The sequence below is a fragment of the Acanthochromis polyacanthus genome, chromosome 15 (genome assembly GCF_021347895.1).
Source record: "Acanthochromis polyacanthus isolate Apoly-LR-REF ecotype Palm Island chromosome 15, KAUST_Apoly_ChrSc, whole genome shotgun sequence".
Lineage (NCBI taxonomy): Eukaryota > Metazoa > Chordata > Actinopteri > Pomacentridae > Acanthochromis > Acanthochromis polyacanthus.
In genome coordinates, this window is record NC_067127.1 from 22845623 (window position 1) to 22868108 (window position 22486).

General features: G+C 41.2%; 1 protein-coding gene across 1 annotated transcript in view; it reads left to right on the top strand.

Moving 5' to 3' along the window:
* LOC110967805 (heparan sulfate glucosamine 3-O-sulfotransferase 1-like) overlaps positions 1 to 19168 on the top strand; it is a 29408-nt gene extending 10240 nt beyond the window's left edge. Inside the window, exon 2 of the mRNA XM_022217520.2 lies at positions 16086 to 19168. Within this exon, the coding sequence (XP_022073212.1) occupies positions 16265 to 17206 (942 nt within the window). The 5' untranslated portion in view covers positions 16086 to 16264 and the 3' untranslated portion in view covers positions 17207 to 19168. The remainder of the gene's footprint in view (positions 1 to 16085) is intronic.
* The last annotated feature ends 3318 nt before the right edge of the window (positions 19169 to 22486 follow it).

A 22486-nucleotide genomic window follows, 5' to 3' on the forward strand; every position in this document is an offset into this window, starting at 1 on the left:
TCTGTAGAAGCAAAAATCCTGTCAGATATTTGTAATGACAGATTATTGATAAATAGCCTGTGACATTTTTACTGGATTCCCTTTTTTTGTGACTTTACACCAAACCAAAATTCAGATAAACTAATAAAACTGAAAAGAAACAACTGTGACAGTGTGCAGTGACATTATCTGGGCGTATAAAGATAGAATCAGGATATCATGAGTCACATTGCAGACACTCAGATTAGCTACTACTAAATTTATTCACATCTTTTTTCTAATTTCACTCAACTTAATGCCACATTTGTGCACTCACTCTAATCTTGTAATTACATTGTTTGTTTTTTCCACAAATCTACAGAATGTAGCAGATGTCCCTCATGTTTATTATTAAGACTTTGTTGTTTGATCAGTTTAGTGCAGCAGTGATAATTTGGGCTGTAAGAGGATAATGATAATAATTTTCTTTTTTGCTTTTAGTTTTGATCATTGAGGCAAACAAGCCCAAACTGTTCCATAAATGGGATTTAAGGATAATAACATGCAGCCTAAAATGACGGAAATAGCTTTATTTTTCTGTAAAGTGGATGATTTGCAGCACATTTTGTCCAGATCATGTTTTTTAATCAGTATACATGCTTCGCTGTAAATTAACCCACTTACAGGGCTTCGTTTTAGCGTCAGGTAAATAATTAATAGTATGTGTGCTAGACATATGTTCATTTTGTGTGTGGAGGCATGTTGCATTATCGGAGACACTTTTGCCGCTGGCATTCTGCTATACAGTTGCTCATATTTTGGTGTCCTATGGAGAGCTGACAAATCCATTTGTCCGAGTTTGGGTTTTAGCATATCAATCATACAGCACCCATTTAACAACCTTTAACAGGGTTTCAAAATGTGTTGATGCAGGGGTATTTTGAGTGGATTTTTCACATTTTTCTCACTGTATGTCAGATGCGGTCTCTGGATTGAAGTGTGTGATAAAAAAACTGCTCCATTTAACAAGATAACTGGAGGCCACGTTGACCTGATAATAACTGGACAGACTTTGGCCTCACCTTCATAATGACTTTCCATCACCTCGCTTCCTCTTTCCATCATAACCCTTCGATAAACTGCCACAGGATTACACTGTGTGATCTGCTCCAGAGTTGTGGAGTACACGAAGGATTAGCTATGGCATTTGATGTCAGCTTTCAAAGAATAATATAGCACCTTTTTTCATTGCTGTATCTCAGCATAGAGAAGGTGGTTTCGGCCGTTATCCGTGAAGGCGCTAAATGTGAGCTGGGATTTTTTTTTTCTGATGGCTGAAGTCTCAAGAAAAGCACTTTGAACTGAATTCTGGCTGTGGCTCTGAGACGCTTCCGCTGCATCTGTGCATTGACTCTTTCTGGAGCAACAGACGCAGTTGCACTGGTCTGTGATTTAATGCAAGGACCTCCCCACGTGGGAAAACTCATTGCCCAGCAAATTAAACCATTACCTCCCCAGTTGGAGTTAAATCTGGAGAAATGACTCATTTAATGTCTGATTACTCCCTAATATAGCTGTCTAAACAATGGCACCCACTCATTCTCACAAGTAAACACTGCTACTTCCCATGATAAGGTCAACAATTGCTTGTCAGAGGCATGGTGAAGTTTTATTAAAAGATGCATGCTAAAAAGTCAAAAGAATTTATCTGTTCGGATTCATTATGAGATGGCTCTCTAGTCTGAAGATTTGTCTTCATTATCCAGCCAAGTACCAGGCAGATAACACTGCCTCATTTGCTTTCCGAGCCTCAATTTTCCCTCAACGATAATGCGGCGTCTCTTTTGTGTGGCTGTGGTAAAGACAAGCAAGCCATTTTCGATATGCATGCAGGATTACAAAGGTTAATCAGCAATTTAAAGCTAATCTTTGTTAAATACCAATAGAAGCATGGTCTGTGCTCGAGACAGATATAATCAGGCAAACCCCAAAACAATCCTCTATCTAAATGAAGTGAAAGATGGTTAATCTAGGCTTTACAGAAGGAGTTGATGAGCGAGGTAAGGGGGAGGACTGCACCACACTTCTCCATTAATGTTCCACTGTTTGTTAAATTTAGTTGTCGATTCTACGGGGCTAACCTCAGAAACTGTACCACTTCTTGCATGCCATTAAAAAGAATTAAGTTAAGACCCCCCCCCTTCAACAAAGCACACCCATTTTCTCATGGAAGTAAAGCAATTTCACTCTCAATCTGCTTCTGCTTTGAGGAGACTGCTGGAGAAAATGTAATTCACATGTATTTACTCTCACTACATTGTTGCTATGGAGTCGAGATAATTATGGCCTCTTAAAATTATGCAATCAAGGACAAGATCCTTCTCCTCCAGTCTGGGGGAATAAGTAATTAATTTTCTCACTTTTCCTCAGTTAATATGCAGGCGACTGGGAACACAGGGTCCTAGTCATTATCTGGTCTGGTTTGGTCCGGTGAAACATGTCCGGCAAGTTGGCTAATTAAAATCTGAGCTACAGTTCCCCTCCATCCTGCCCTGTTCATAATTGTCAAAGGTGACATTTCATGATATCAGAACAAATTAATAATAGACTTACATGAAACAAGAAAAGCACTCAGAGAGCGCAGTACTCCACCAAGGCTGTTCATTCCTCTGTATACCATTGTCAGAAATGCAACATTTGTTTATTAGTTATTGATGATCAAAACTCATGGCAACATGGAATGTGGCCATTTAATATAGATGTACTCACAAACAAAATGACCTTGTGCTGAGCACAGGCGTGTGTTACATATGTGTAGATTATGTAGGGATACCGAATCGCGTGTCTAAATATGTAACGGATGCCAGGAATTGATGAGACTCGGAAACACCTCCACAATTTAATCAATTGTTCCTTGTATCACTTCTGATGGATAAGTCCCTCGAAGTCCGCAGTGGTTGATTTGTAGTTGGATCGCAACCATGTGATTGTCAGCAGGCAAGTGCCGCTATCTCTCAATAATAGAGAAATCTTCAACAAATCCATGGATCCAGACTATAAGCCGCATCACTGTCTAAATCTAATCACTTCTGACCTTCCCTGAAAATCATCGAAATCCTTTTGTCTGCTTTTGCGTAATGTTGTTAACAGACAGATAAACAGACAAACCAGTGCCGATCGTCACATAACTCCACTGCCTTCCTTGGTGGAGTGATAATCCTGGCATGCACTTAAGTAGAGTTAGATAGGAAGAAGATAGAGTGGAATAAAGGCAGTATTATAGCTCTAGTATGTTTCCATAAGGCTAAAGGCTCAAGGATACATGGACACCAGACTGATTCAATTATGTCCTTACATGTACATTTCATGATAATAGAGACAAAATACATGATCAGTGTTTGCAGAAATTACATAAAACACTCATGCTGGAGTCACAAATTATACTAAAATAGGATGGGCTTTTTTGTGCAAAACAAATGAAAGAGCCACTTTTTTTTTTTTTTTTGCAATTCACACTGAAGTATGAAAGTACAATATTTATGACGTCCCTCTGAGGCAGTAGTTTAAAAGAAGTACAGAAAAACAAAGGACAAAAGTAGACAAAATGGGATGTGTGGATCAAATTTAAGAGCTAACAAAGATAAGATGGGGAGGCCCAACAGGTCAACTGAAGCTATGAGTAGACTCAATAATCATGTGGAAAGCTCCAACCCACCTGAAGCCTATGGAGCCCATATAAGGCAAAAGAGAGGAAGTTCATGCCCTCTCTTCGTCTGCGCTCATGAGTTGAAAGTTAGGGCACGCTGAGCTGAGCAGAAATAATGCCAACCTAGCAGAAATTTAAAAAAAGGTGGGGGTCCAGCTTTGGATAAGTTCATGGGCATCCTGATTGAGTCTTAGGACGATGGGTTGTGGCTTTCTGGGGTGGAAGAGGTGTGTTTAGAAGGAATTTGCATAGATATAAAAGACGATACAAGGCTTTATGTAGGCAGTAAAAATCTCGAGATTTTGCTCATGTTTCTTCTTACAGCCTCTATGTTGAATAAACAAGACTCACATCATACTCTGACGATTGCTTGAAGACTTTTTCTTGAAAACTTCCTGAAGACTCCAAGTTTTGATCCAGAATTGATTTTTGACTACATATTTGACAAAGCTGCATGATCATCAGTGGCCCTTAGCAGATGGATTGAGTCACAACAAACTGAAGTTTTCTATTATTTTGGTCAAACTTTTTGAGGGGTAAGATAAGCTCAGGACAAAACATCGCAATTCCCATTAACCTAAGCCATTTAAAGTCTCTTGGGCAGGAATTTACAATAATGGGAAATAGAATCAGCTCACCTTAATGGCACAAGCAGTAATTCCATTGACTAGGTAGACTCCTTTAATAAAGATAAGCCCCCAAGAAAATCAATAACCTGAACTAATTTCGAAAGGACTCAGTCTTGTCGAGACAAACACAGCGTTCGCACCAAACCAAACATTTTTTAAAAGGCCTTTTTCATTGATATTGCTTTGAGAACACACCAAGGCTGTTTTCTCATCTCCGCTACAAGACACAGTAACAAAGTGAACCAACAAGTAATCCTGTGGATGCCCTTTCTCTCATTCTTTTTATTCCCCCATTAGGCGTCTGATGTTGGGTCCACAAACTTCTCTAATTAAGAATTCGTCTACAGCAGATTCGCCCATAAAATGGCCCTTGCTGCAGAACGTGGGGTGATAAAAGGAGTTATTGGGCCTGTGACCTCCTTTGCCTCTTATCTCCCATAAACACTTCAGTTGGTTTTACAGGGCCATGGAGGCGGTGGAACGAGCAATAAGCCAAAGGGGAATAGCGAGGAGGGGGGGGGGGGGGGGGGGGGCTGGGGGACTGATGACTTATTCATGAAGAATGGCAGAACAAGGGGGTGCAAATGAAACTGACAGTGAGAGGTCCGCATGCCGTAAGCTGTTATGTAGTTTTGATTTGTCTCATACTTGAAGTTGATTAATGTGTGCACTGGTCTGCGTTTCAGCACGCACCACGGTGATTTTTTGCGGGACAAAATAACAAGTGCTTGAGCTCTTCTTGGGGAATAAAACATAACGTTACAAACTCATTAGCTTTACTGGGGTTCTAACATCAGCTTGTAGGTTTTGCATTACACAAGCAGAGACAAAGCTCTGCTCTGCTATGAAAGTCACCCTCCTGAAATGACATGATGTTTTATTCCCTCTATCTTCTTAACCTGATTCTGTCACAAACCCAGAACTGCACATGCACGGATATTGTCTTTAAGTCGCAGACAGGTTCTTTCAGCTATTTAAATGAGCCTGAGTTCTTCACATGTACTTCACCTACTGTTTTCCTTTTCACATGCATTAAATTCAGCTGAAGCAAAGAGTGTTTTTCTTTCCCCCCTCATCTCAGTTTGTGCATGCTCTAGTGATTTAAACTGATGGCTTATCCCACCTTGCTATGCAGACTGAGCACAAGAGGTGTATGGCAGGATTGCCTTCAAACTGCTGCCAGTGTTATGTTCGCCAGAAAGAACAAGAGGAGAAAGTAGAAAGTAACAGAGAGTGCTGATACTAGTGGTTAGCCTTCCTTGAAAATGTCTGTAAACAGAGCCTCGCCGGTAGTGGAAACTCGCTTTAAAAGCAGATGTGAAGCCAGCTGGCACTGGATTTTTCTTCTACTCTCAGTCAAGGTGGATATGTTGCACTGAGGCAAGGCCCGAAAGTAGCTTGGTGCCACATAGGCAATGACATGGAGCGGTGCAAAGGTACAATGCTGTAAACAATGTAATGATAGGGCATAATAGGACAGGTGTGTGGAGCTGTGATGGTCTGCATCCTCCCACATCTCTGCCCAGTCAGGCCTCCGAAGCACCCCCTGACAGAGAGGCAGAGGCTCGGCACGAGGAAATGGAGCCAGAGATTGTTATTATAGATAAACACTTCTCGTACGATCTAGTTTGCCCTGCAAGTAGGAAATTACAAGGATGCTGCTCAAAGTTGAGCACAGAGGTGACTGGTTTTATTTGCCTCCGAGGTGCAGAGTCACAGACTGCACTAGTCGAATGATGCTGAGCAGTGTGTGCACAACTGATTGTTAATTTGTGAATACATTTATACTTTTGTAGATATTTATGGTAGATGGTTGATAGAAAAGTAATTGGAAAGCCGTTTGATCAAATGTTTGCTAGTTTCAGGCACTCCAGTGGTAAGATTTGTTTGTTTGTTCTATTCTTTAAAGCTGAGTATTTTGGGGTCCAGACTAGCAGAATACATTTGAAAATGTTACTGTGTAATGTTTCTCAGAACTGTCAGGGTTTTGACATTTAATTTAAAACTAAATTTTGCTTGAATCATGATACTTTTATAAATGCACTCTGATTTATGCCCTATCTTGTCTAAAGGAATAAGTTGAAACAAATTTTGCTTGCTGTAATAATTCCTCTTTTTCATACAGGACATAAGAAAACTTTTCCTAACACACTTCTAATGTACTGTCAGTGTTAAAAAAAACGGAACTTTTCGACAAAAAAGGCTGCAACTTTGGAAATTTGCTGCTTGATTATGTGTAACTTACTCTGCTGAAGAGTTCCAAACAAACTTTGGAAATTATTTTAACACATTTTAGCCCTTTACATTCTCTAAAAGCGCAGTAGGGTGGGGACTCTCATTGTGGCGTATAAACAGAAGGAACAAGAAAAGCAGTCAGAGAGCTCCACCAAGCATGGCCAGTCTTTGTATGATTTCCGACAGATGAAATCTTTTAAATGCTTTGTGGTCCGCAGTGGTCAATTTGTAGTAGGATCGCAATCATGTGATCAACAGGCAGCTGACACAGTGTTCACTTGTAGTCATAGTTACAGTGACGCTGTGCCGCTATCTCACAATGATACAGAAATCTTTAACACATCCGTGGCTCCAGTCTATAAGCCACATCACTGCCAAAATCTAAGCAATTGGTCCTTGTATCATTTCTGACCTTCCCTGAAAATTTCATCCAACTCTGTCAGTCCGTTTTTGAGTAATGTTGCTAACAGACAAACAGACAGACAGACGGACAAACCAACTCCGATAATCGCATAACTCCACTGCGTTACTTGGCGGAGTAATTATTACGATCCATTAGCCTGTTTCATTATTCACATGATTTCATATGGCCTTCAGACGGACTGAAAAAACTTGTGAATGTCTCCTTTAATGAAATGTTGCCAGTTTGAGACAGACACATTCATTAAAAGAATGACTTAGCAAGTTTTTAATCTTAGCACTGACAAATGACTAAGCCACTTCAGCCCACACGGTCTGATCCCTGTGATTATGTTACAATCGATGACCGGCATGTCAAGCGACAACTTGAATTACTTATGCAGATGAGGTAGCTTGATACTGTGAAAGTTCAAGTTCAAGGTCGATAGATATGGCTAAACGACATCCCTGTTGCTGTCAGTCTGGTACTCCTTTCATTTCTCATCTGCATATCTCACAGCTATGCTTGACTGATTTGTCATTCACATGTACTGCACAGACAAGTGAAGCTAATCCTGGCCGTGCACTGATGAGACAGTCAGGTCATGTTTGATGATGGTCGGCCGGCTGCTGCTCCCTGACATTCTCCAACTCGATCACATTTTCCTCAAGAGTTACAAACATGCATTTTTCATGCAGCTCGAGGTATTCCCACCTGGGTTTGCTTTCTTTCTCCTGGGTATCGACATAATGTGCTCCCTCTTGTTTATTTACTGTTGCGGCAGTGAGTGCCACAACCGCTACCGACACATCTAACTGTATAACGCTTTGACCTCTGATGCGAACAAACACAGGACAACCTCATGGGAAGCGGTTTTAAGTTGAATGCATTATTATCTGCCTGCTAACTGCAGCCTCGTGTTGAATCACTTCAGCGCTTGGCAGCCAACAGCGCATCACAGAAGGTCCAAATACTAAACCTCGAGTTCTGCAGTGCTGAATACATATTTGTGATGGCGGGAAAACACTGGCAGATCTGTGGTGTGTGCCTTCCAATAGGATGCTGTTGTGCCAGAGCGTGAAAGGTTTTCCAAGTTGTGGAGAACTGCACACACCAGCTGTAGTTTGGGGAAATAAACACAAGATATAAGCTGACCTCCTCAAAGAAGAAAACATGCCCCGAGTGCGCATACACCTTAGTTAATAGGGATTATGTGCTGTGCCCTGGAGTACAGCCTCTCTGTGCACAACTTAAAACGTGGCTTAGGTAGGATTACACTTGATGTATTCCTTAACCCTGTTTGTGAGCTGCAAGATTGATACCATTTAATAAACGCTAGTACGAGATTGTAAAATTCTCTTAACAGTTTTTCTGCACTTTACTCATCAGAGCTGTGATGTCTTTGTCACCACCCTGATGGTCTTTCCATAGTTTTGTCTCATTAAACTATTCATCACATTGGCCTCATCAAAGATTAAGAGTATCCTCACAGTTCATTACAAGTGCCCTGCTTTTTATTTGATGAAGTAATTCATCCATAATGTATGTGTATATTGCAGTTTGCAGGATGCCTGGGAGACCAGAGAACAGAACAGGCATTCCAACGACTTACTGTAGACCCAAGGAGGGAGAGTAAAGTTGGTGCATTTGTTTTGATTAAGTAGACATTTCGGAGTGTTCCCTCTTCAATGAAGCGTAGACCAATTACTTTACACGGGGAAGATCAGACTCATTGTGAGAACTAGGAACGGTGTGATGGGAAAAGCATGATAAGAACTACAGTAGCATTAAATTGGCAGTGTAAAATTAGCTTTATCTTACTGCTGCTGATGAGAAGGCTGCTGCAGTGAGGGGATTCTGATGTTGTGGAAAGCATAGGTGCTTTATCAGAAGTGGCAGGCTGAATGAGGATCATCAGGCCACTCTCTGATTGAATTCCTTCCCGTAGTCTGTTGTTGTTTCTGACGGACCGTGGAACACTTTCCTGAGTGAGTCAGCGTCCCTGGGATTGGTTGCCTCCACTCATCCGAGGGTGATGAGCAAGTCAGCCTATTTTATCTGTGAAAATGCCTCCTGGGAATCCAGACAATGTCAGTTGATGCTTGAAATAAATCTCAGAGCATTGACAAATGTCAGAGCTAAACTGGACGAAGTCGAGGCCAGAGTATGCAGCGGGGTAACAGAGGCAGCTGAAGCAACCCCCATGGCAGTTGAACAATGGTGCTGAGTAACTGGAGGTGTGTTGCCGTGGCGAAATGATAGTGTGGCTCCCTACAGGAGTGTTTGACCCCTGTAATTTCAGCCAAAATCAGGAAAGCAAAGCGCATTCTCACCTTCAATAGCACATAGAACTGCTATAGGTGTTTGTTGATACAGATCTTTATTCAAATTATGCCAATATATCATGAACATATATTTGCTTATGAGGGCAGGGTTTCATAGAATTGGGTTGCTCATGTTCTACGTATGCACAGATGGCAGTGGGCAGAGGGACTGGTAATTGTCAAAGCCTGCTTTGCACGCTGCACTACTCTGCAGTGGAAAAGAGATGGCTATATTGAGGAACTTAAACTGATCGTATAGAAGATCACAGTTAAAACACTGCAATTACTGCTAGAGGCCACATGTGTCTGGGTGCACTAGCAAATGACAGATTACACCCTCTCCAAGGCTGGTAATGAATGCCTCTGCTGACATGTGGGTGTGGATTAGGTCATTGTCTTACTCATGTGGTTCCAAAATAGATAAATGTTGCTTCCCATCAGATTTTCATTCTAATTTCTTCTCAAACAAGGAAATATTGTTTCTCCATCATCAGCGTCACTCTGTGAAATGCTGCTGAGGTGTCAGATTGAACTGTCTGCATCAGTATTATCTGTCCTAGTCTGGCCTTTTCTGAGACTTCTGAAGCTCAAGGTTGAAAGTCTATTCAAGGATTCCATTATCCATCCAACACATCCTATCAGAACTATCAGTCTAATGTATGGTTCTGTTGCTGCCACTGATTCGGTGAAAGAGATTTGTGCTGTTTCGCATAAATGAAGTTTGATGCTGTATTGAATTTGAGGAATAAAGTGACAACAGACCAGGTAGAAACCCAGTGAATGAGGGAAGGGTCAAATTTTGGCGAGACTTCATATATTCATTGCCTCCCATGTGATTCCTGTGATGAGGGAGAAAGATAAGAGTAAACGGAAAATGAGTTGGGGTTTTGAGATAAATCAGAGAGAAGAGAATTTAAACACACCTACATAGGTGGGCACAGGAAACTAAATTAGAGCTCAGCAGGGTCTTTGTTCCTGAACTTGAAGAGAGACTGAAGAAAAGGCAAATTTGAACCACAGACTACTCTTATAATCTGATGTACAGAGCGTACGGGTTCTTCTGAGAACACAGAGCTGAAAACTCTTGCCTAGTTTCATCTGTCCAAAGGCTGCTCTTTTAGAAGCATTGTGGCTGTCAATATACATCTTACCAAGGACCAGTCAGGCTTTTTTATGTTTCTCTTTCCAGAATGTGGTCATCTTCTATGGAATCTACTTTTTATTCAGAAAGTGATGTATGCTGTGAACATAGACTGTTGTACCTTGATCTTGGAGGTGAACTTGCATTTGTTTCAAAGTTTTGCTGAGTTCTTTTTCCCATGTTTGAACTATCTTTTTGTTCAAGCTGTTTTGCCTTCTCTTTTTATTCCTCATAACACCTTTTTTTTCTCATTTAAATCAGCAGATTGTAAGGCCCCTGTGATATTAACTGAAGACAATAACCTGCTTGACATATAACTACCATACCCTCCACTTATCTGTCATCATGACTTCTTATGAATAGCAGCATTTGGCCAGCACTTCTAAGTAATCAGTTCAGACATGCCAGTTGATCTGCTGACACAGATGCATAGATGAACACAAGAGGTGATCCAATTATATGAAATTAGCCTGAGATAGTTATCCACCAGGTGGCCCCAGAGGAAAGCATTAGTGTGCTGCTGGTTCAAGTGGTGCTGCAGTGACTTAGAGAAGACCTAGCTGAAACTAATGCAGTCTAACACAACGGTCCTGCAATAAGTCCTCCGTCATGAAGGCCCTTGTTGAAACTGCTTAAGAGAAGTGTTAAGCCAGCTGTGTTCTGATATTGGAGGATGTGCATTATGATGCTGTTAAATGGTGCCCACTTATTCTGCTTCTGCTATTCATTTATATCAGCGAAGGTCGGCTAAATTTTAAACACTCTTCTGTGTATAATGCAGTGCAGTCCAACATTACCACAAACTACACCCTCTAAAATAATCATAAAGTTGATTTAACATCTCTCCGCATTCGTTTACCTGCAGTAGGTGCCCATATAAATTGGCAGCTAAGTGCATTTTCTTGATGTGAACCATCTTTAATCCCACGCAGTAAGGGCCAACATCGCATTGTCATTTCCCACTAGTTGTTGCACAGATTATTTGAAGTTGTTGAGCTGGCGATAAAAAGATTCTAATCAGGAAAAGAACATCACACGTATCACAGCAGTTGTTTAATATTAACAGTGTCTTGTGGAAAAAGCCCACATTGTCACCTTGGGTTAAACGCCTGGCATACAGGCACCTCAGTCAAGGGCACCTCTGTTCTAGTTTTCGAGGGAGAGGGGAGCATTGCTCATTCACCAGCCACAGTTTCCTGACCAGCCGGGAGATTAAAAGTGGCAACTCTCTGTTCTCAAGCTATGCCACAGCCTCCAACCTATATACGCACCAGTGAGTGGCTGTAATATATCAATAATGAAGTAGATGGGAACAACTCACTCATTATTTCTTCACATCATGATCAAGCGAGCTTTGTGGGAGGATTGAAATGCTCTGCAGTGCTCAAGGTGTCCCTCTAAAATCCTTTTGCATGCTGATGTAGAACATTTGGATACTTGACACAGGTTAGGGAATTAAGGATTTTTCTGGTTTTGATCTGGATTATACCTCACATCCCCCAGAAATTAAATATGTAAGTAGTTTTTTCGAACGGCGTTGACGTCTGTGCTGTCTCTTTGGATAAGACATATCACCGTATGTACCGTATAAGGTTCAGGTTGAGAAGAGAAGAAAAGATCATCTCTGTCCTCTGTGAGCAGCTAAAGCCTAAGTTGTTGTAACAGAAATTATTAAAGTGAGCCAGGAATCCGACTGTGAACCAAAATGCATCCATAATTTAAAACCAGTCCTGTATGTGGGAGTGAAGTTTCAGAGTTACATTTGGATGTGTGTGGGCGGGAAATATATTGTACTGGTTTTTCGGGGGGGGCCTGCTGGGGAGAGAGGCTGAGGAAAAGAAGTGGGAGCAAAGGGGGAAAGAGCAGAAGAAAACACAGTGAAGGTGCTTGCGTTTCTCTGTCCCAAGTGATAGTTCTGTGGGGGATGGGTCAGAACATCTTACAAGAGATCTTTTAACAATGCTGTGAGCCAGTGAAACAGAGATACAAGAGGCCGAGGTGGCAGAGAGGCAAAGACACAACTGGGAGATAAGAGAAACAAAAGATTTCAACACTCGGTTCTGCTTCAGATTGGATTTTTTTTTGTCTGAAAAGAAAATAGTCATGCTGCCAGTGTGCATTTGTGTTTGTAAATTGTTTAAAATGTGTGACCGTGCAGAATAATGAGTAGTAGCAATGACTAATACTTTTTAACTTCCTCACTTGAATCCATTTAATAGTAAAAGCCACCCTTTGTAATCAAGCTTCATTGCAGTAATCATTATTTTGCACTAACGTCTCTAATGAGCGCCTATTAAAAAAACAAAACAAAAAAAACCAAAGCTGGCCTGTACAATACCTGATGCCCGCTACAGTTAATGGCAGGGGGGCCTGCTGAATATGAATGAGGATTTGTTCTGGAGATGTATAGAGGCGGCTGTTTGGGTTAATTAGGGGGAACCTGGCTTCCTGTGGTGACGGGAACCTGTGGAGTCCTCGTCTTAGCCTGGTGGGATATAATGAATAGTGCAGATCCGTTGGCTGTGCTGTCTGCTCAGGTGGTAGGCGCTTGTTCCAGTGTCAGACAAGTTTTAAAGCCTAGATAATGGTGGGCAAGTGCAGCTCTTGTGTGTGTATGTGTGTGGAAGCACTGTATCCTGGGTTCAAGTGGTAATGTGCTATAGGCTTGATTTTTTTGCACTCTCAGCAGCCATGCCTTTGACTGCACCGAGTTCAGTTTCTATACCCACTTACTCATAATCAGGGTCGAAGTGGGCATGGAGAATATTGCAGTGTGTGTGAGGCAGGGAGATTGTAGGTATGAGTGGACACTCACAGAGCTAATACAAGTAAAACTAATTCAGTCGAAGTGTGGTCTTTGCTTCTTGTCCCAAACTGGCCTCCTTCATTCCCAATCTAATTAAAAATGTCTAGCCATTTTTAAAGAGAGGGAGGGAATTAACTGTAATTCAGGAGGTAATAATTGTCCATATTAGAAATGCATTAATACTGCCATACCTCAGTTCTGGGTGTCTGCCAAAGTGACTATTTTCTTTTCTTAATATTTAGCATAGCTCACAGCGACTGGGATCATTTTTTATGTATAATAGTGCAGTGAGTTTTTGATAAAACAGTGTCTAGAGTATTTTCACTTCCACCTTAGATAATTTTACCTTGCCACTTCTGGCCTGACCACACCTTCATGCTCTCGCCTGCAGAAGATTAAGATGGTGCGTCACCAGAGTGCCTGAAGGAAATGAGCAACAGCAAAACTTGCAAATTCCATCGGCGAATAAATGCCCAGAGCTGAGACCTGAATTTACGCTCTCCATCCGCCACACACAGATGCTATATTCTACTCCCAAGACTCGCTGCGGTCATAGGGCCTCCCCGTCAACCTGTGCCGTGTAACCCTCCCCTGGCTCCACAGTGTTCAGGAAATATCCTTGGTTAAGCGATCTGGCTGCCATGTGCTGAGTGAAAAGCTGGAAAGATGTGCATCAAGTGCTGAATAAAGCAATAAGGCCCAGTGGAATGTGAAACAATGGCTCCTTCCAGGTGGTGGTGTGCTGTGAGAAGAGTGGGGGGAATTGGATGAGACAGAAAGCTCGTCTGGCTGCCTGGCTGTTAGCATTGGACTTGGCAGCTCTCTGCCAGGGAAACGCTGACAGGCAGGCGCGCCTGTCACAGCACATAAGTGCTTCCTTGCACAACCCTGGGCCCTGTAGGGCAGGTCGGCTCTCTTGCGTTCAGCAAACACAGACCCTGTCCCATACTCGAGCCGCAAATCATAGTGTGAAGCGGGGGCATGTGTCATAACCTTTATATGGTTGAAAGACTCTGTAAGGTGAGAAAAGGGCCAGTGGTGACATCAGAGAAATGTGCGATGCACATTGGTAGTTACACTCCTCACATCCGCTTAATTAGAGGGACAACTTCTGTGATTAAATTGTACTCAAGGCAGAATATGTCTTCAAGCTGAGAATTAATAATAACAGTTGGTCACTAAAACAACTCAGTCACAGATTCAAATAAAGATATTTTATGCATGCTTCACAAATTGAAGATGCTCTTGCAGTGTAATTTATGCATAGTTTCTATACACACATTACACTTTAGCATCAATTTATAATGAGTGCATGTTACAAACTGGCTCTTGATATCTTAAATATTTTTTGTAATGGAAGATCTGTTTGGAATTAAACTCTTATTTTTTTTTAGATTTTACCACAAAATGAGGTAAAATGCAAATACCACAGTAAGGGTGCTTCTTTCTTTATATGTAGAATACAGAACAGACTTTTCTGTCTTTTCTGATAATTATAGGGGGAAATGGACAGAGGAGACTGTTAAGAAAAGAACTGCTGAAATGTGAAGCCTCCCTGCTGCTATGAAAGATATGAAAAACAAATTTATATAATAATATACTCTTTTCTTCTCCAAATCCCGATAGATGTAATTACAGTGAATGCCATCTACTGAAAGTGAGCCAGGAATTCAGCATGTTAGTGGAAAGGAAATTACCCCCACTATGTTAAAATCCTGCCAAAATGTGTCAGAGTGACTCCATAGAAACAGAGCAGGTCTGAAAATGTATTCATGGATCTGTGAGCCATTTGTAGCGTTCAATATATGGGATGAGTAATATGTACTGAACACTTTAACTGAATGCATCTAGAATAGTGCTGGTGTGTGTTGCAAAGTGTTCCCAGGCAGGGAATAGCTACGTTTGTTTAGATTACCTTCCTGTGACCTTTGCTGTTGGAGCTGGATGTTTGCATAGCCGAGCCCTGTTGCTTTGACTAGCGCCGTGTAAGCAACAGCTCTCTCAGCTGGCTTTCCTCGTGAAAGTATCTCAAGACTTTTGTTTTTTTAAATGAATTCCATGACATTTAAAAAAAAATTGTTCTGCTGTTTCAAATCCCAGCTGCTTGCGACAGGGCAAACCTCGTGGTTAAGTAAAGGCAAACCATTTTACAAGTTCCTATTGGAGGCAGGAAAACAATGCAGATATTAAAATATTTAAGAGCAGAAATCTATAAAATCTAAAAAGGGACGAGGCAGCAATTTAGAATTTTCCCATGGTTTTTGCAACCCTCATCTTCAATATTATAAGCCTAACGTAACACCCTAAATCCTTCTCCTTTTTGTTTGCTGAATTTCATTACTCCACTATTGATCTTTCTGGGCACGTATAGGAAATCAAACTCACCTAGAAGTGGGAACTCATCTGATTTCCTGCAATGAATTTATCTCTGTTCGTCTCAGATGCCTTGATTTCGACGATCTGTGGGTAGGCGCGTTAAGTGCATTGGTTCGGGTGTGGATTTTGGCCTGCTAAAGAAAGACAAAGCAATCTGGCCTTGGCTTTTGGCCTTCAGCCACACTTGCAAATCACGTTTTCTGATGAGCTGTCTGGCTAAATGTTTTTCATCCGGAGAAATTACAGTGTCAATTGAAAGTGACTTTATAGAGTGAGAAGAGAAAGCAGATGGAAAGGCGGAAGATGAGAAGAGACTCAAAGAAAGATGAATTGAGATTATCCTTTTGAGATGATACACTTATAACAGACATGGATTGTATTTATGGCTGGATTGCTTTTTCAGGGGAATGAAGAAAGTGCCATTTCAATATAATACAGACATTCATTCTGCTTTATATGGATGAAATCTGAAAGCCTTTTCTTCTTTTTTGTCTTTGTTCTTCCCTACAGATGTGCTGTGGACTGCAGATGATTTTCCCTCTTCCAGTTCAAATTCAGTGGCCAACAAAGACTGCATTTCTTACAGCTCTTGTTAACACTGAGCTCAGAAAGGCAAATCAGGTCCACAGCTAAACCACTGTGTCTGTACTTCTGTCTGTTGGCCAATCTCCACTCTTCAGTCCATCACCATGACTTGCTTTCTGGCATCAGCCTTCCTTCTGGTTCTCCAGACATATGCTGCCCCACCAGAGTTTGTCCAGGCAGGGTTTGATATATCACTTGACCCCTTGGACCTTGACCCTGGACTACCAGCTAATGTGTCAGGAGATGTAACCTCTTCTCCGCCACCCGGAACTAGCAAGCGAGCCCCACACAGTATCATTATTGGGGTACGCAAAGGAGGCACACGAGCGCTGTTGGAGATGCTGGACATACACCCTGAGGTTGCTGCTGCTGCCACCGAGGTGCACTTCTTTGACTGGGATGAGAACTATGCCAAGGGCTTTGAGTGGTACCGTGAGTTGATGCCCTACTCTTACCCACACCAGATCACAGTAGAGAAAACGCCGGGCTACTTCACATCAGCCCTCGCACCAGAACGCATCTGTGCCATGAACTCATCCATAAAGCTGCTGCTGATCTTACGAGACCCAGCAGAGCGGGTCATCTCCGACTATACCCAGGTGTACTTCAACCGGCTGGAGAACCACAAGCCAGTGCAAGCCATTGAGAACCTGCTAGTACGCAATGGAGCCCTGAATATCCGGTACAAGGCCATTCAGAGGAGCCTGTATGACGTCCATATGCGTAACTGGCTCCGCCACTTCCCGTTGGAACAGATACACATAGTGGATGGAGATGCTCTGATCCGTGACCCCCTCCCAGAGCTTCAGAAGGTGGAGCGCTTCCTAAACTTGCCTCCCAGGATAGTATCCTCCAACTTCTACTTCAACCAGACCAAGGGGTTTTACTGTATCCGAAGTGATGGACGAGAACGCTGTCTGCACGAGTCTAAGGGACGTCCTCACCCTGCCGTCAACAGCACTGTCCTCCAGCAGCTCCGCTCCTACCTACAGGAACACAACCGGACCTTCTTCAGGCTTGTGAAGCGCACCTTCGATTGGCAATAAAAATGAACCCAGATCACAAACTGGACTCAACAGAGCCACTACCTTTTCTGTGATGAGGACTTAAAGGGGGACTATAAAGCACTTTACAGACCTTGAACAAAAACCCTTTGAATAGCCTCTTAATAACTACTGTTGTGATCTCTGGTTTCAGCAAAGCAGTTCTATATTTACATGATAAGGCAAAAAGAAAATATGGGAAACTGTAACTAGAGGCCTAAGATTAAATGGAAGAACCTCTAAGCTTAATAAGTCATTCTCTTTGTGCTGGAAGCGTTTAAGTGGTCAAATTGCAGCGGAAACAAGCTTATGAAACTGATCAACTTTTTTCCCCCTCTCTCTTGTTTGATATTCTTGTTCTTGATAATAAATTGTTCTGCTTTCAAATGTACAAGACAAGTGGCATGTTTCTATCTCTCTCCATTTCATTCTGGCCATCAAAAGCCCGTGAGCCCTCTAACCTGTGTTATTTAGGGAGTACACTGAGGTAGGCAGAGGCATTAGAATAAGCCTTTGATTTGCTGTGGTAGAAGGTAGACATTAATGCAAGGAAATGGGTACCCTGGAGCAGCGCTTTAGTAGTACAGGAATCACTAATAGCTTTGGACATTGAAGGTAGCCTGTGCCTGCAGCTAAATCAGTCAAATCTCCATAGTCAGCAAGCTCAAATCCACGGAGCTTCTGTTGCATTTTGCCGCCGCACTGTTCAACAATTTGCTCAGGTGTTAAATGTAGTCATTAAATTATATGCCTAACAGTGCTGCAAATCATTTACAAATGATACAGTATCTGTGTAGATGCTTGCTCTACATATGATCTCTTTCCTGAATCATCCACAGCATGCAGTGTTCCCAGAAACGGCTTGTCGGCCTGTACACAACAGATAGACATGGGTCACATTTCTTCCATTGATTAGGCTTTAAACAGCAGCCAAAGCTAAAGCTCCGCTGGGATCTGATATTCATGTGATCTCCCCGCTCTGTCTGCTGGAATAAGCACTACAACCCTCCTGAGGCTGTCACTGATGCTACGCTGGCTATATATCCAGAACAGAACATGGGAGGAGGGTATAAAGCTGTGGGCTATATAGAAATATGCTGAATGAGTAGTGTAGTTCATGGGTGATTTGGGGTTCTGAATTATAATTAAACCAGAAAATTACGAGTGTAGACAAATTTAGTTTGATGACAAAGTTAGTGCTAAATTAAATCACTCTTAATTAATTCGGCTGAGGGACTTTTCTCCCTTCCGCTCACCAGGGGGCACCTGGACCCCAGAGTAACTCCTGAGGGCTTGGTGTGAGTTAATGTGTCTAGACATGCCCTTTCTAGCATCCCTTCTGACAGGGCAGGCACAGGTGAAGAGCCTGTGACAGTTACCCTGTGACCCTGTAACCCTGGACGCCAGCTGTCTGCTCCAGTATGTATCACCCAGACACTCATCTGGAAGATAACGTACTGTCCTACGGCACAGGCAGCCTCGCACACCGACACATAAACACACACATTACCGATCATTCCCAAGGTGTTACACTGGCGCAGCACTGTGTTTCCATTAAGCAGGTGGGCAGGAAGGACAAAAGGGCATGTTTTGCTTACAATATGAGTACACGCTGAACAAATTCCCATTTATAGCCTTTATTTGTTTGAGCCAAAGTTGACTGAGTGCGCTTGCTGGGAGCTGCATAGTGCATCTGTAGCTGTCTGATCCTGGACTCCGAGGAGCTGCAGCTGAGCAATGGCTTGTTTAAGAATAGGGATATTTTTATCAGGAAATCCCCTGATGTTTTTTTTATCATTGCAACAAATGCAACATCATAACTCTTTTATGGAATTCTATAGCAGTTAGCATTTATACAGTAAGCTATGTCTAGCCTTGAGTACACAGACGTTTTTGTAGGATACTCCAGTGTTGGTTTTGGTGTGTTCCTGGGATTTGTAGATGATAATAAAACTGTGAAATAATGCTGATGTGCTAAATGTATCCAAGTGTTATTCTTACTGTATACATTTACAGTAAAACCACTGTGGGAATTCTGGTCTTTGCTGGGATATCTGTAAACTGGAGTGAACAATCATGTCAACAGCTCTGCTAGCACTGACTTGACTTTTAGCACAATTGGGCTAAACAACAGCATGCTCACACTACAAAAACTCAAAATCTTACCAAGGCTATTTGTCTTATTTTTAGTCAAAATGTCTCATTCCACTTGATTTAAGATAACTTCATTTAACAAGTGACATTTCAGCAAGATAGAGGGACTTGTTTTAAGACAGTGCATCTAAAATATCTTGGTAAGTCACGCAATCTTGAAATTATCTTGAGTTGTATTTTACAAGAAAACTCAAAGTTTAACCCTGGTGTTGTCCTACAGATCAAATTGACCTGGTTTAAAGTTTAAAAATGTGGGGAAAAATATATATTTTCACAGTGAAAACTTCCACAATTTCAATTTTTGGGGGGGAAATTTTTTGCATATTTTTTGGTGGAAAAGAAAGAAATGTAAAAAAAAGGTTTCTTTAACAACATTCGGAAAAATGTTCATTCTTTTCTCGAACGTTCTTAAAGAAAATATCAGAACTTTTACTGATATATATGGAATCATTTTAGATATTTTTAGGATTTTTTTGGAAGATTTTTATTCATTTTTTAAAATATTTACAATTTTCAGATTTTTTTAGGAATTTAATTTTTATTTCTTGTCAAATTTGGGATTTTTTTATTAAATAAAACTTTTAAGGGAGACTTTTAAGGAATTTTGTTCCTGAAGATTTTGCAAATTTTTATAAACTTGGGGAATTTTTTGATGATTTTTTTTCAGAGGAGGGAACAATATTTTGCGGTGCTGTAAATGAGCAAAACAGGAGGGTTAAGATGCCTAAGCTTGACAATCCTGGTAAAATATAGCTTAAAATAAGTTTTCCCAGCTGATTTTAAGATCTCAATGTTCTAAATATCATATCTTTATTTCAAGAAATCTTACCAAGCCATTTTCACTTGTTTTATTGGCAATTTCTTTCCTTGAAATAAGTTATTTTTTCTTGTTTTGAGAGGGGCATTTTTCCAGTATTCTCATAACATGCTAACATGTTAATACTTGGCAGTTGCAATGAGGCTGAATAATACATTTTTCCCTCATGATGAGATGAGCTAAAAGATTAGAGGATCTCCAAAGATGAGGAACAATGTTGTATAAAATGTAATGGCAAGCCAAAACTTCACTTTAACCACATTGTTCCCCTTTTTACTGAAAAAGACTACAATCTTGGAAGCATCTTGTTGGCTGATTCTCTTATGGTAAAAACAGTATGTCATGAATTTATTTGTTTGTTTCCCTATCGATGACAACTGTTGGTAAAAATAACAATTTCCTGTGTATACCTTTCTATCACAAAGAGAACCATTGTTGCTTTGGTGTTGATATTTTTAAAATAGTTCACATCGTTCAAATTGTGAAGCTTTTAAATAATGTCCAGTTTGATTCAGAATGGGAAGACGCCATTCACAGACTTTAGATAAAAGATATAGAAAGTTGGCTTGAAAGTAAAGCAAAGATGCTGGTGCTCTAATTCTGAATTATTTCCAACAACCAGCAGGGGGCGACTCCTGTGGTTGCAAAAAGAAGTCCAAATGCACCTATGAGAAAATGACCTTTCTTCTCACTTGACCGAGGTAAGCATTTTCCTAATGCTTTTATGGTCTCAGTCATTAGTTTTAAGTCTCCTTCAGTACAGCAACATGTTTATTTAGTAAATCATGTTCCCATTTAGAATAAAATAGATGATAAAGCAAGATGTTTCAAAGTGGGACTGCCGTGTGAATAACAAATGTCGACTGTATTGATGTAAGCAGTGTCTTAGAATTGTCAGTGTGTTCACTGCTTCAATCTGAACACACAAACTGCAGACATAGATTTGTGTTATTGAAAGTTTAGCTGTGCAGCAAGTGATTTTCCCAATGAGCTGTTCTTATTTTAAGTACACTTTTTTGTTTGAATCTGGTATAGTATAACGCAAATCATTTAAAACCCTGACACTAACAGGTTTCTTTAACTAATGGCTACTATTGAGTTAGTTACTTATCACTGCATGTCTTTGATAACTGCCAACCTCGGGCATAATTAAAGGTTTGAGGGGTGGTCTGGAGCAATCTGCTCTAGATGTTTTGGCTGGTCTTGTCATCCTAGAAGCCTCTAATGATCTGTCTGGGATTGTGATTGATGAAGCACTTAGCATCGAATCAAAGCACATGGAACGCTCGCTGCTTGCTAAGCTGTTTGCAAACTAACAGCCACTACATTTACGTGATACAAGTCTATTACAAAGGTGTCCTTGATGTGAATTAATGGAGTGCATGTCAGCATCAGAAGCAGAACCTAAGGCACATCAGGAGTTGATTGACACGGCACAGCAGATATATATAAACTACAAACAGCATGGGTCAGTGAATCAGGCTGCTGTACAATAAGGAGCAGGGGTCTGTTTCTTCTCCTCTTTCACCCATCAACACCGCAGCATATGCAGTGTTTCTTGAGGTAATTAGCTGCGCTGAATGCTTTACTATTTTAATGATACACCCTTTTTTTTTTTTTACAGGATTTCAAAGATAATCTTATTGCCGACCGAATGAGTATCTTTGTCCCTATTTCTCTGTTCAGTTTACAACTATTGTGCACACAGGTGTGGCCATCTGGACGATGCCTCTGAGCTCTCATCACCATAAAGTCATCTCTAAAACATCAAGGTGGCTCTTTTACAGGATGAAAAACACATTCCTCCAGCAAAGACATCACCCAGCAGCGACGAGGCGGGTTTTTTTTTGTTTGTTTTGTTTTTTTATACGTTGCTGGCTCAGATACAAGAAGCCTGTGGGAAATGGTGCACACTGTATATCCAACAATGCCATACACAAAAACACAACCCTCTGAAGCCTTTTCACATCTTGCTTGATCAGAAAAGAAACAATGAACCTAAATCAAATGAGATCAGGGACCCAACACGTTTCCCAAAATACCCATTGGATTATCCAAAACACAAAAGGCTCGGAAACATAAAAACTGCAGATAAATGCGCTTCCTGCATATGTTTTAAAGGCTTCCCCCCCCCCCCCCCCCCCCTTTTTTGTGATTACTTATTCATTTGTTTGTTGATTTATTTTTCATTGCCTCCGGTGCAGAGGGCATGTGTTTGATGTGCTCCCATGGCAGTCTTTACTTAAAGGCGGAGGAAGGCTGCTGCTGCTGCATTCAGGTCAAAGGGAGGAGAAAGAGACATGTCTGCTTTT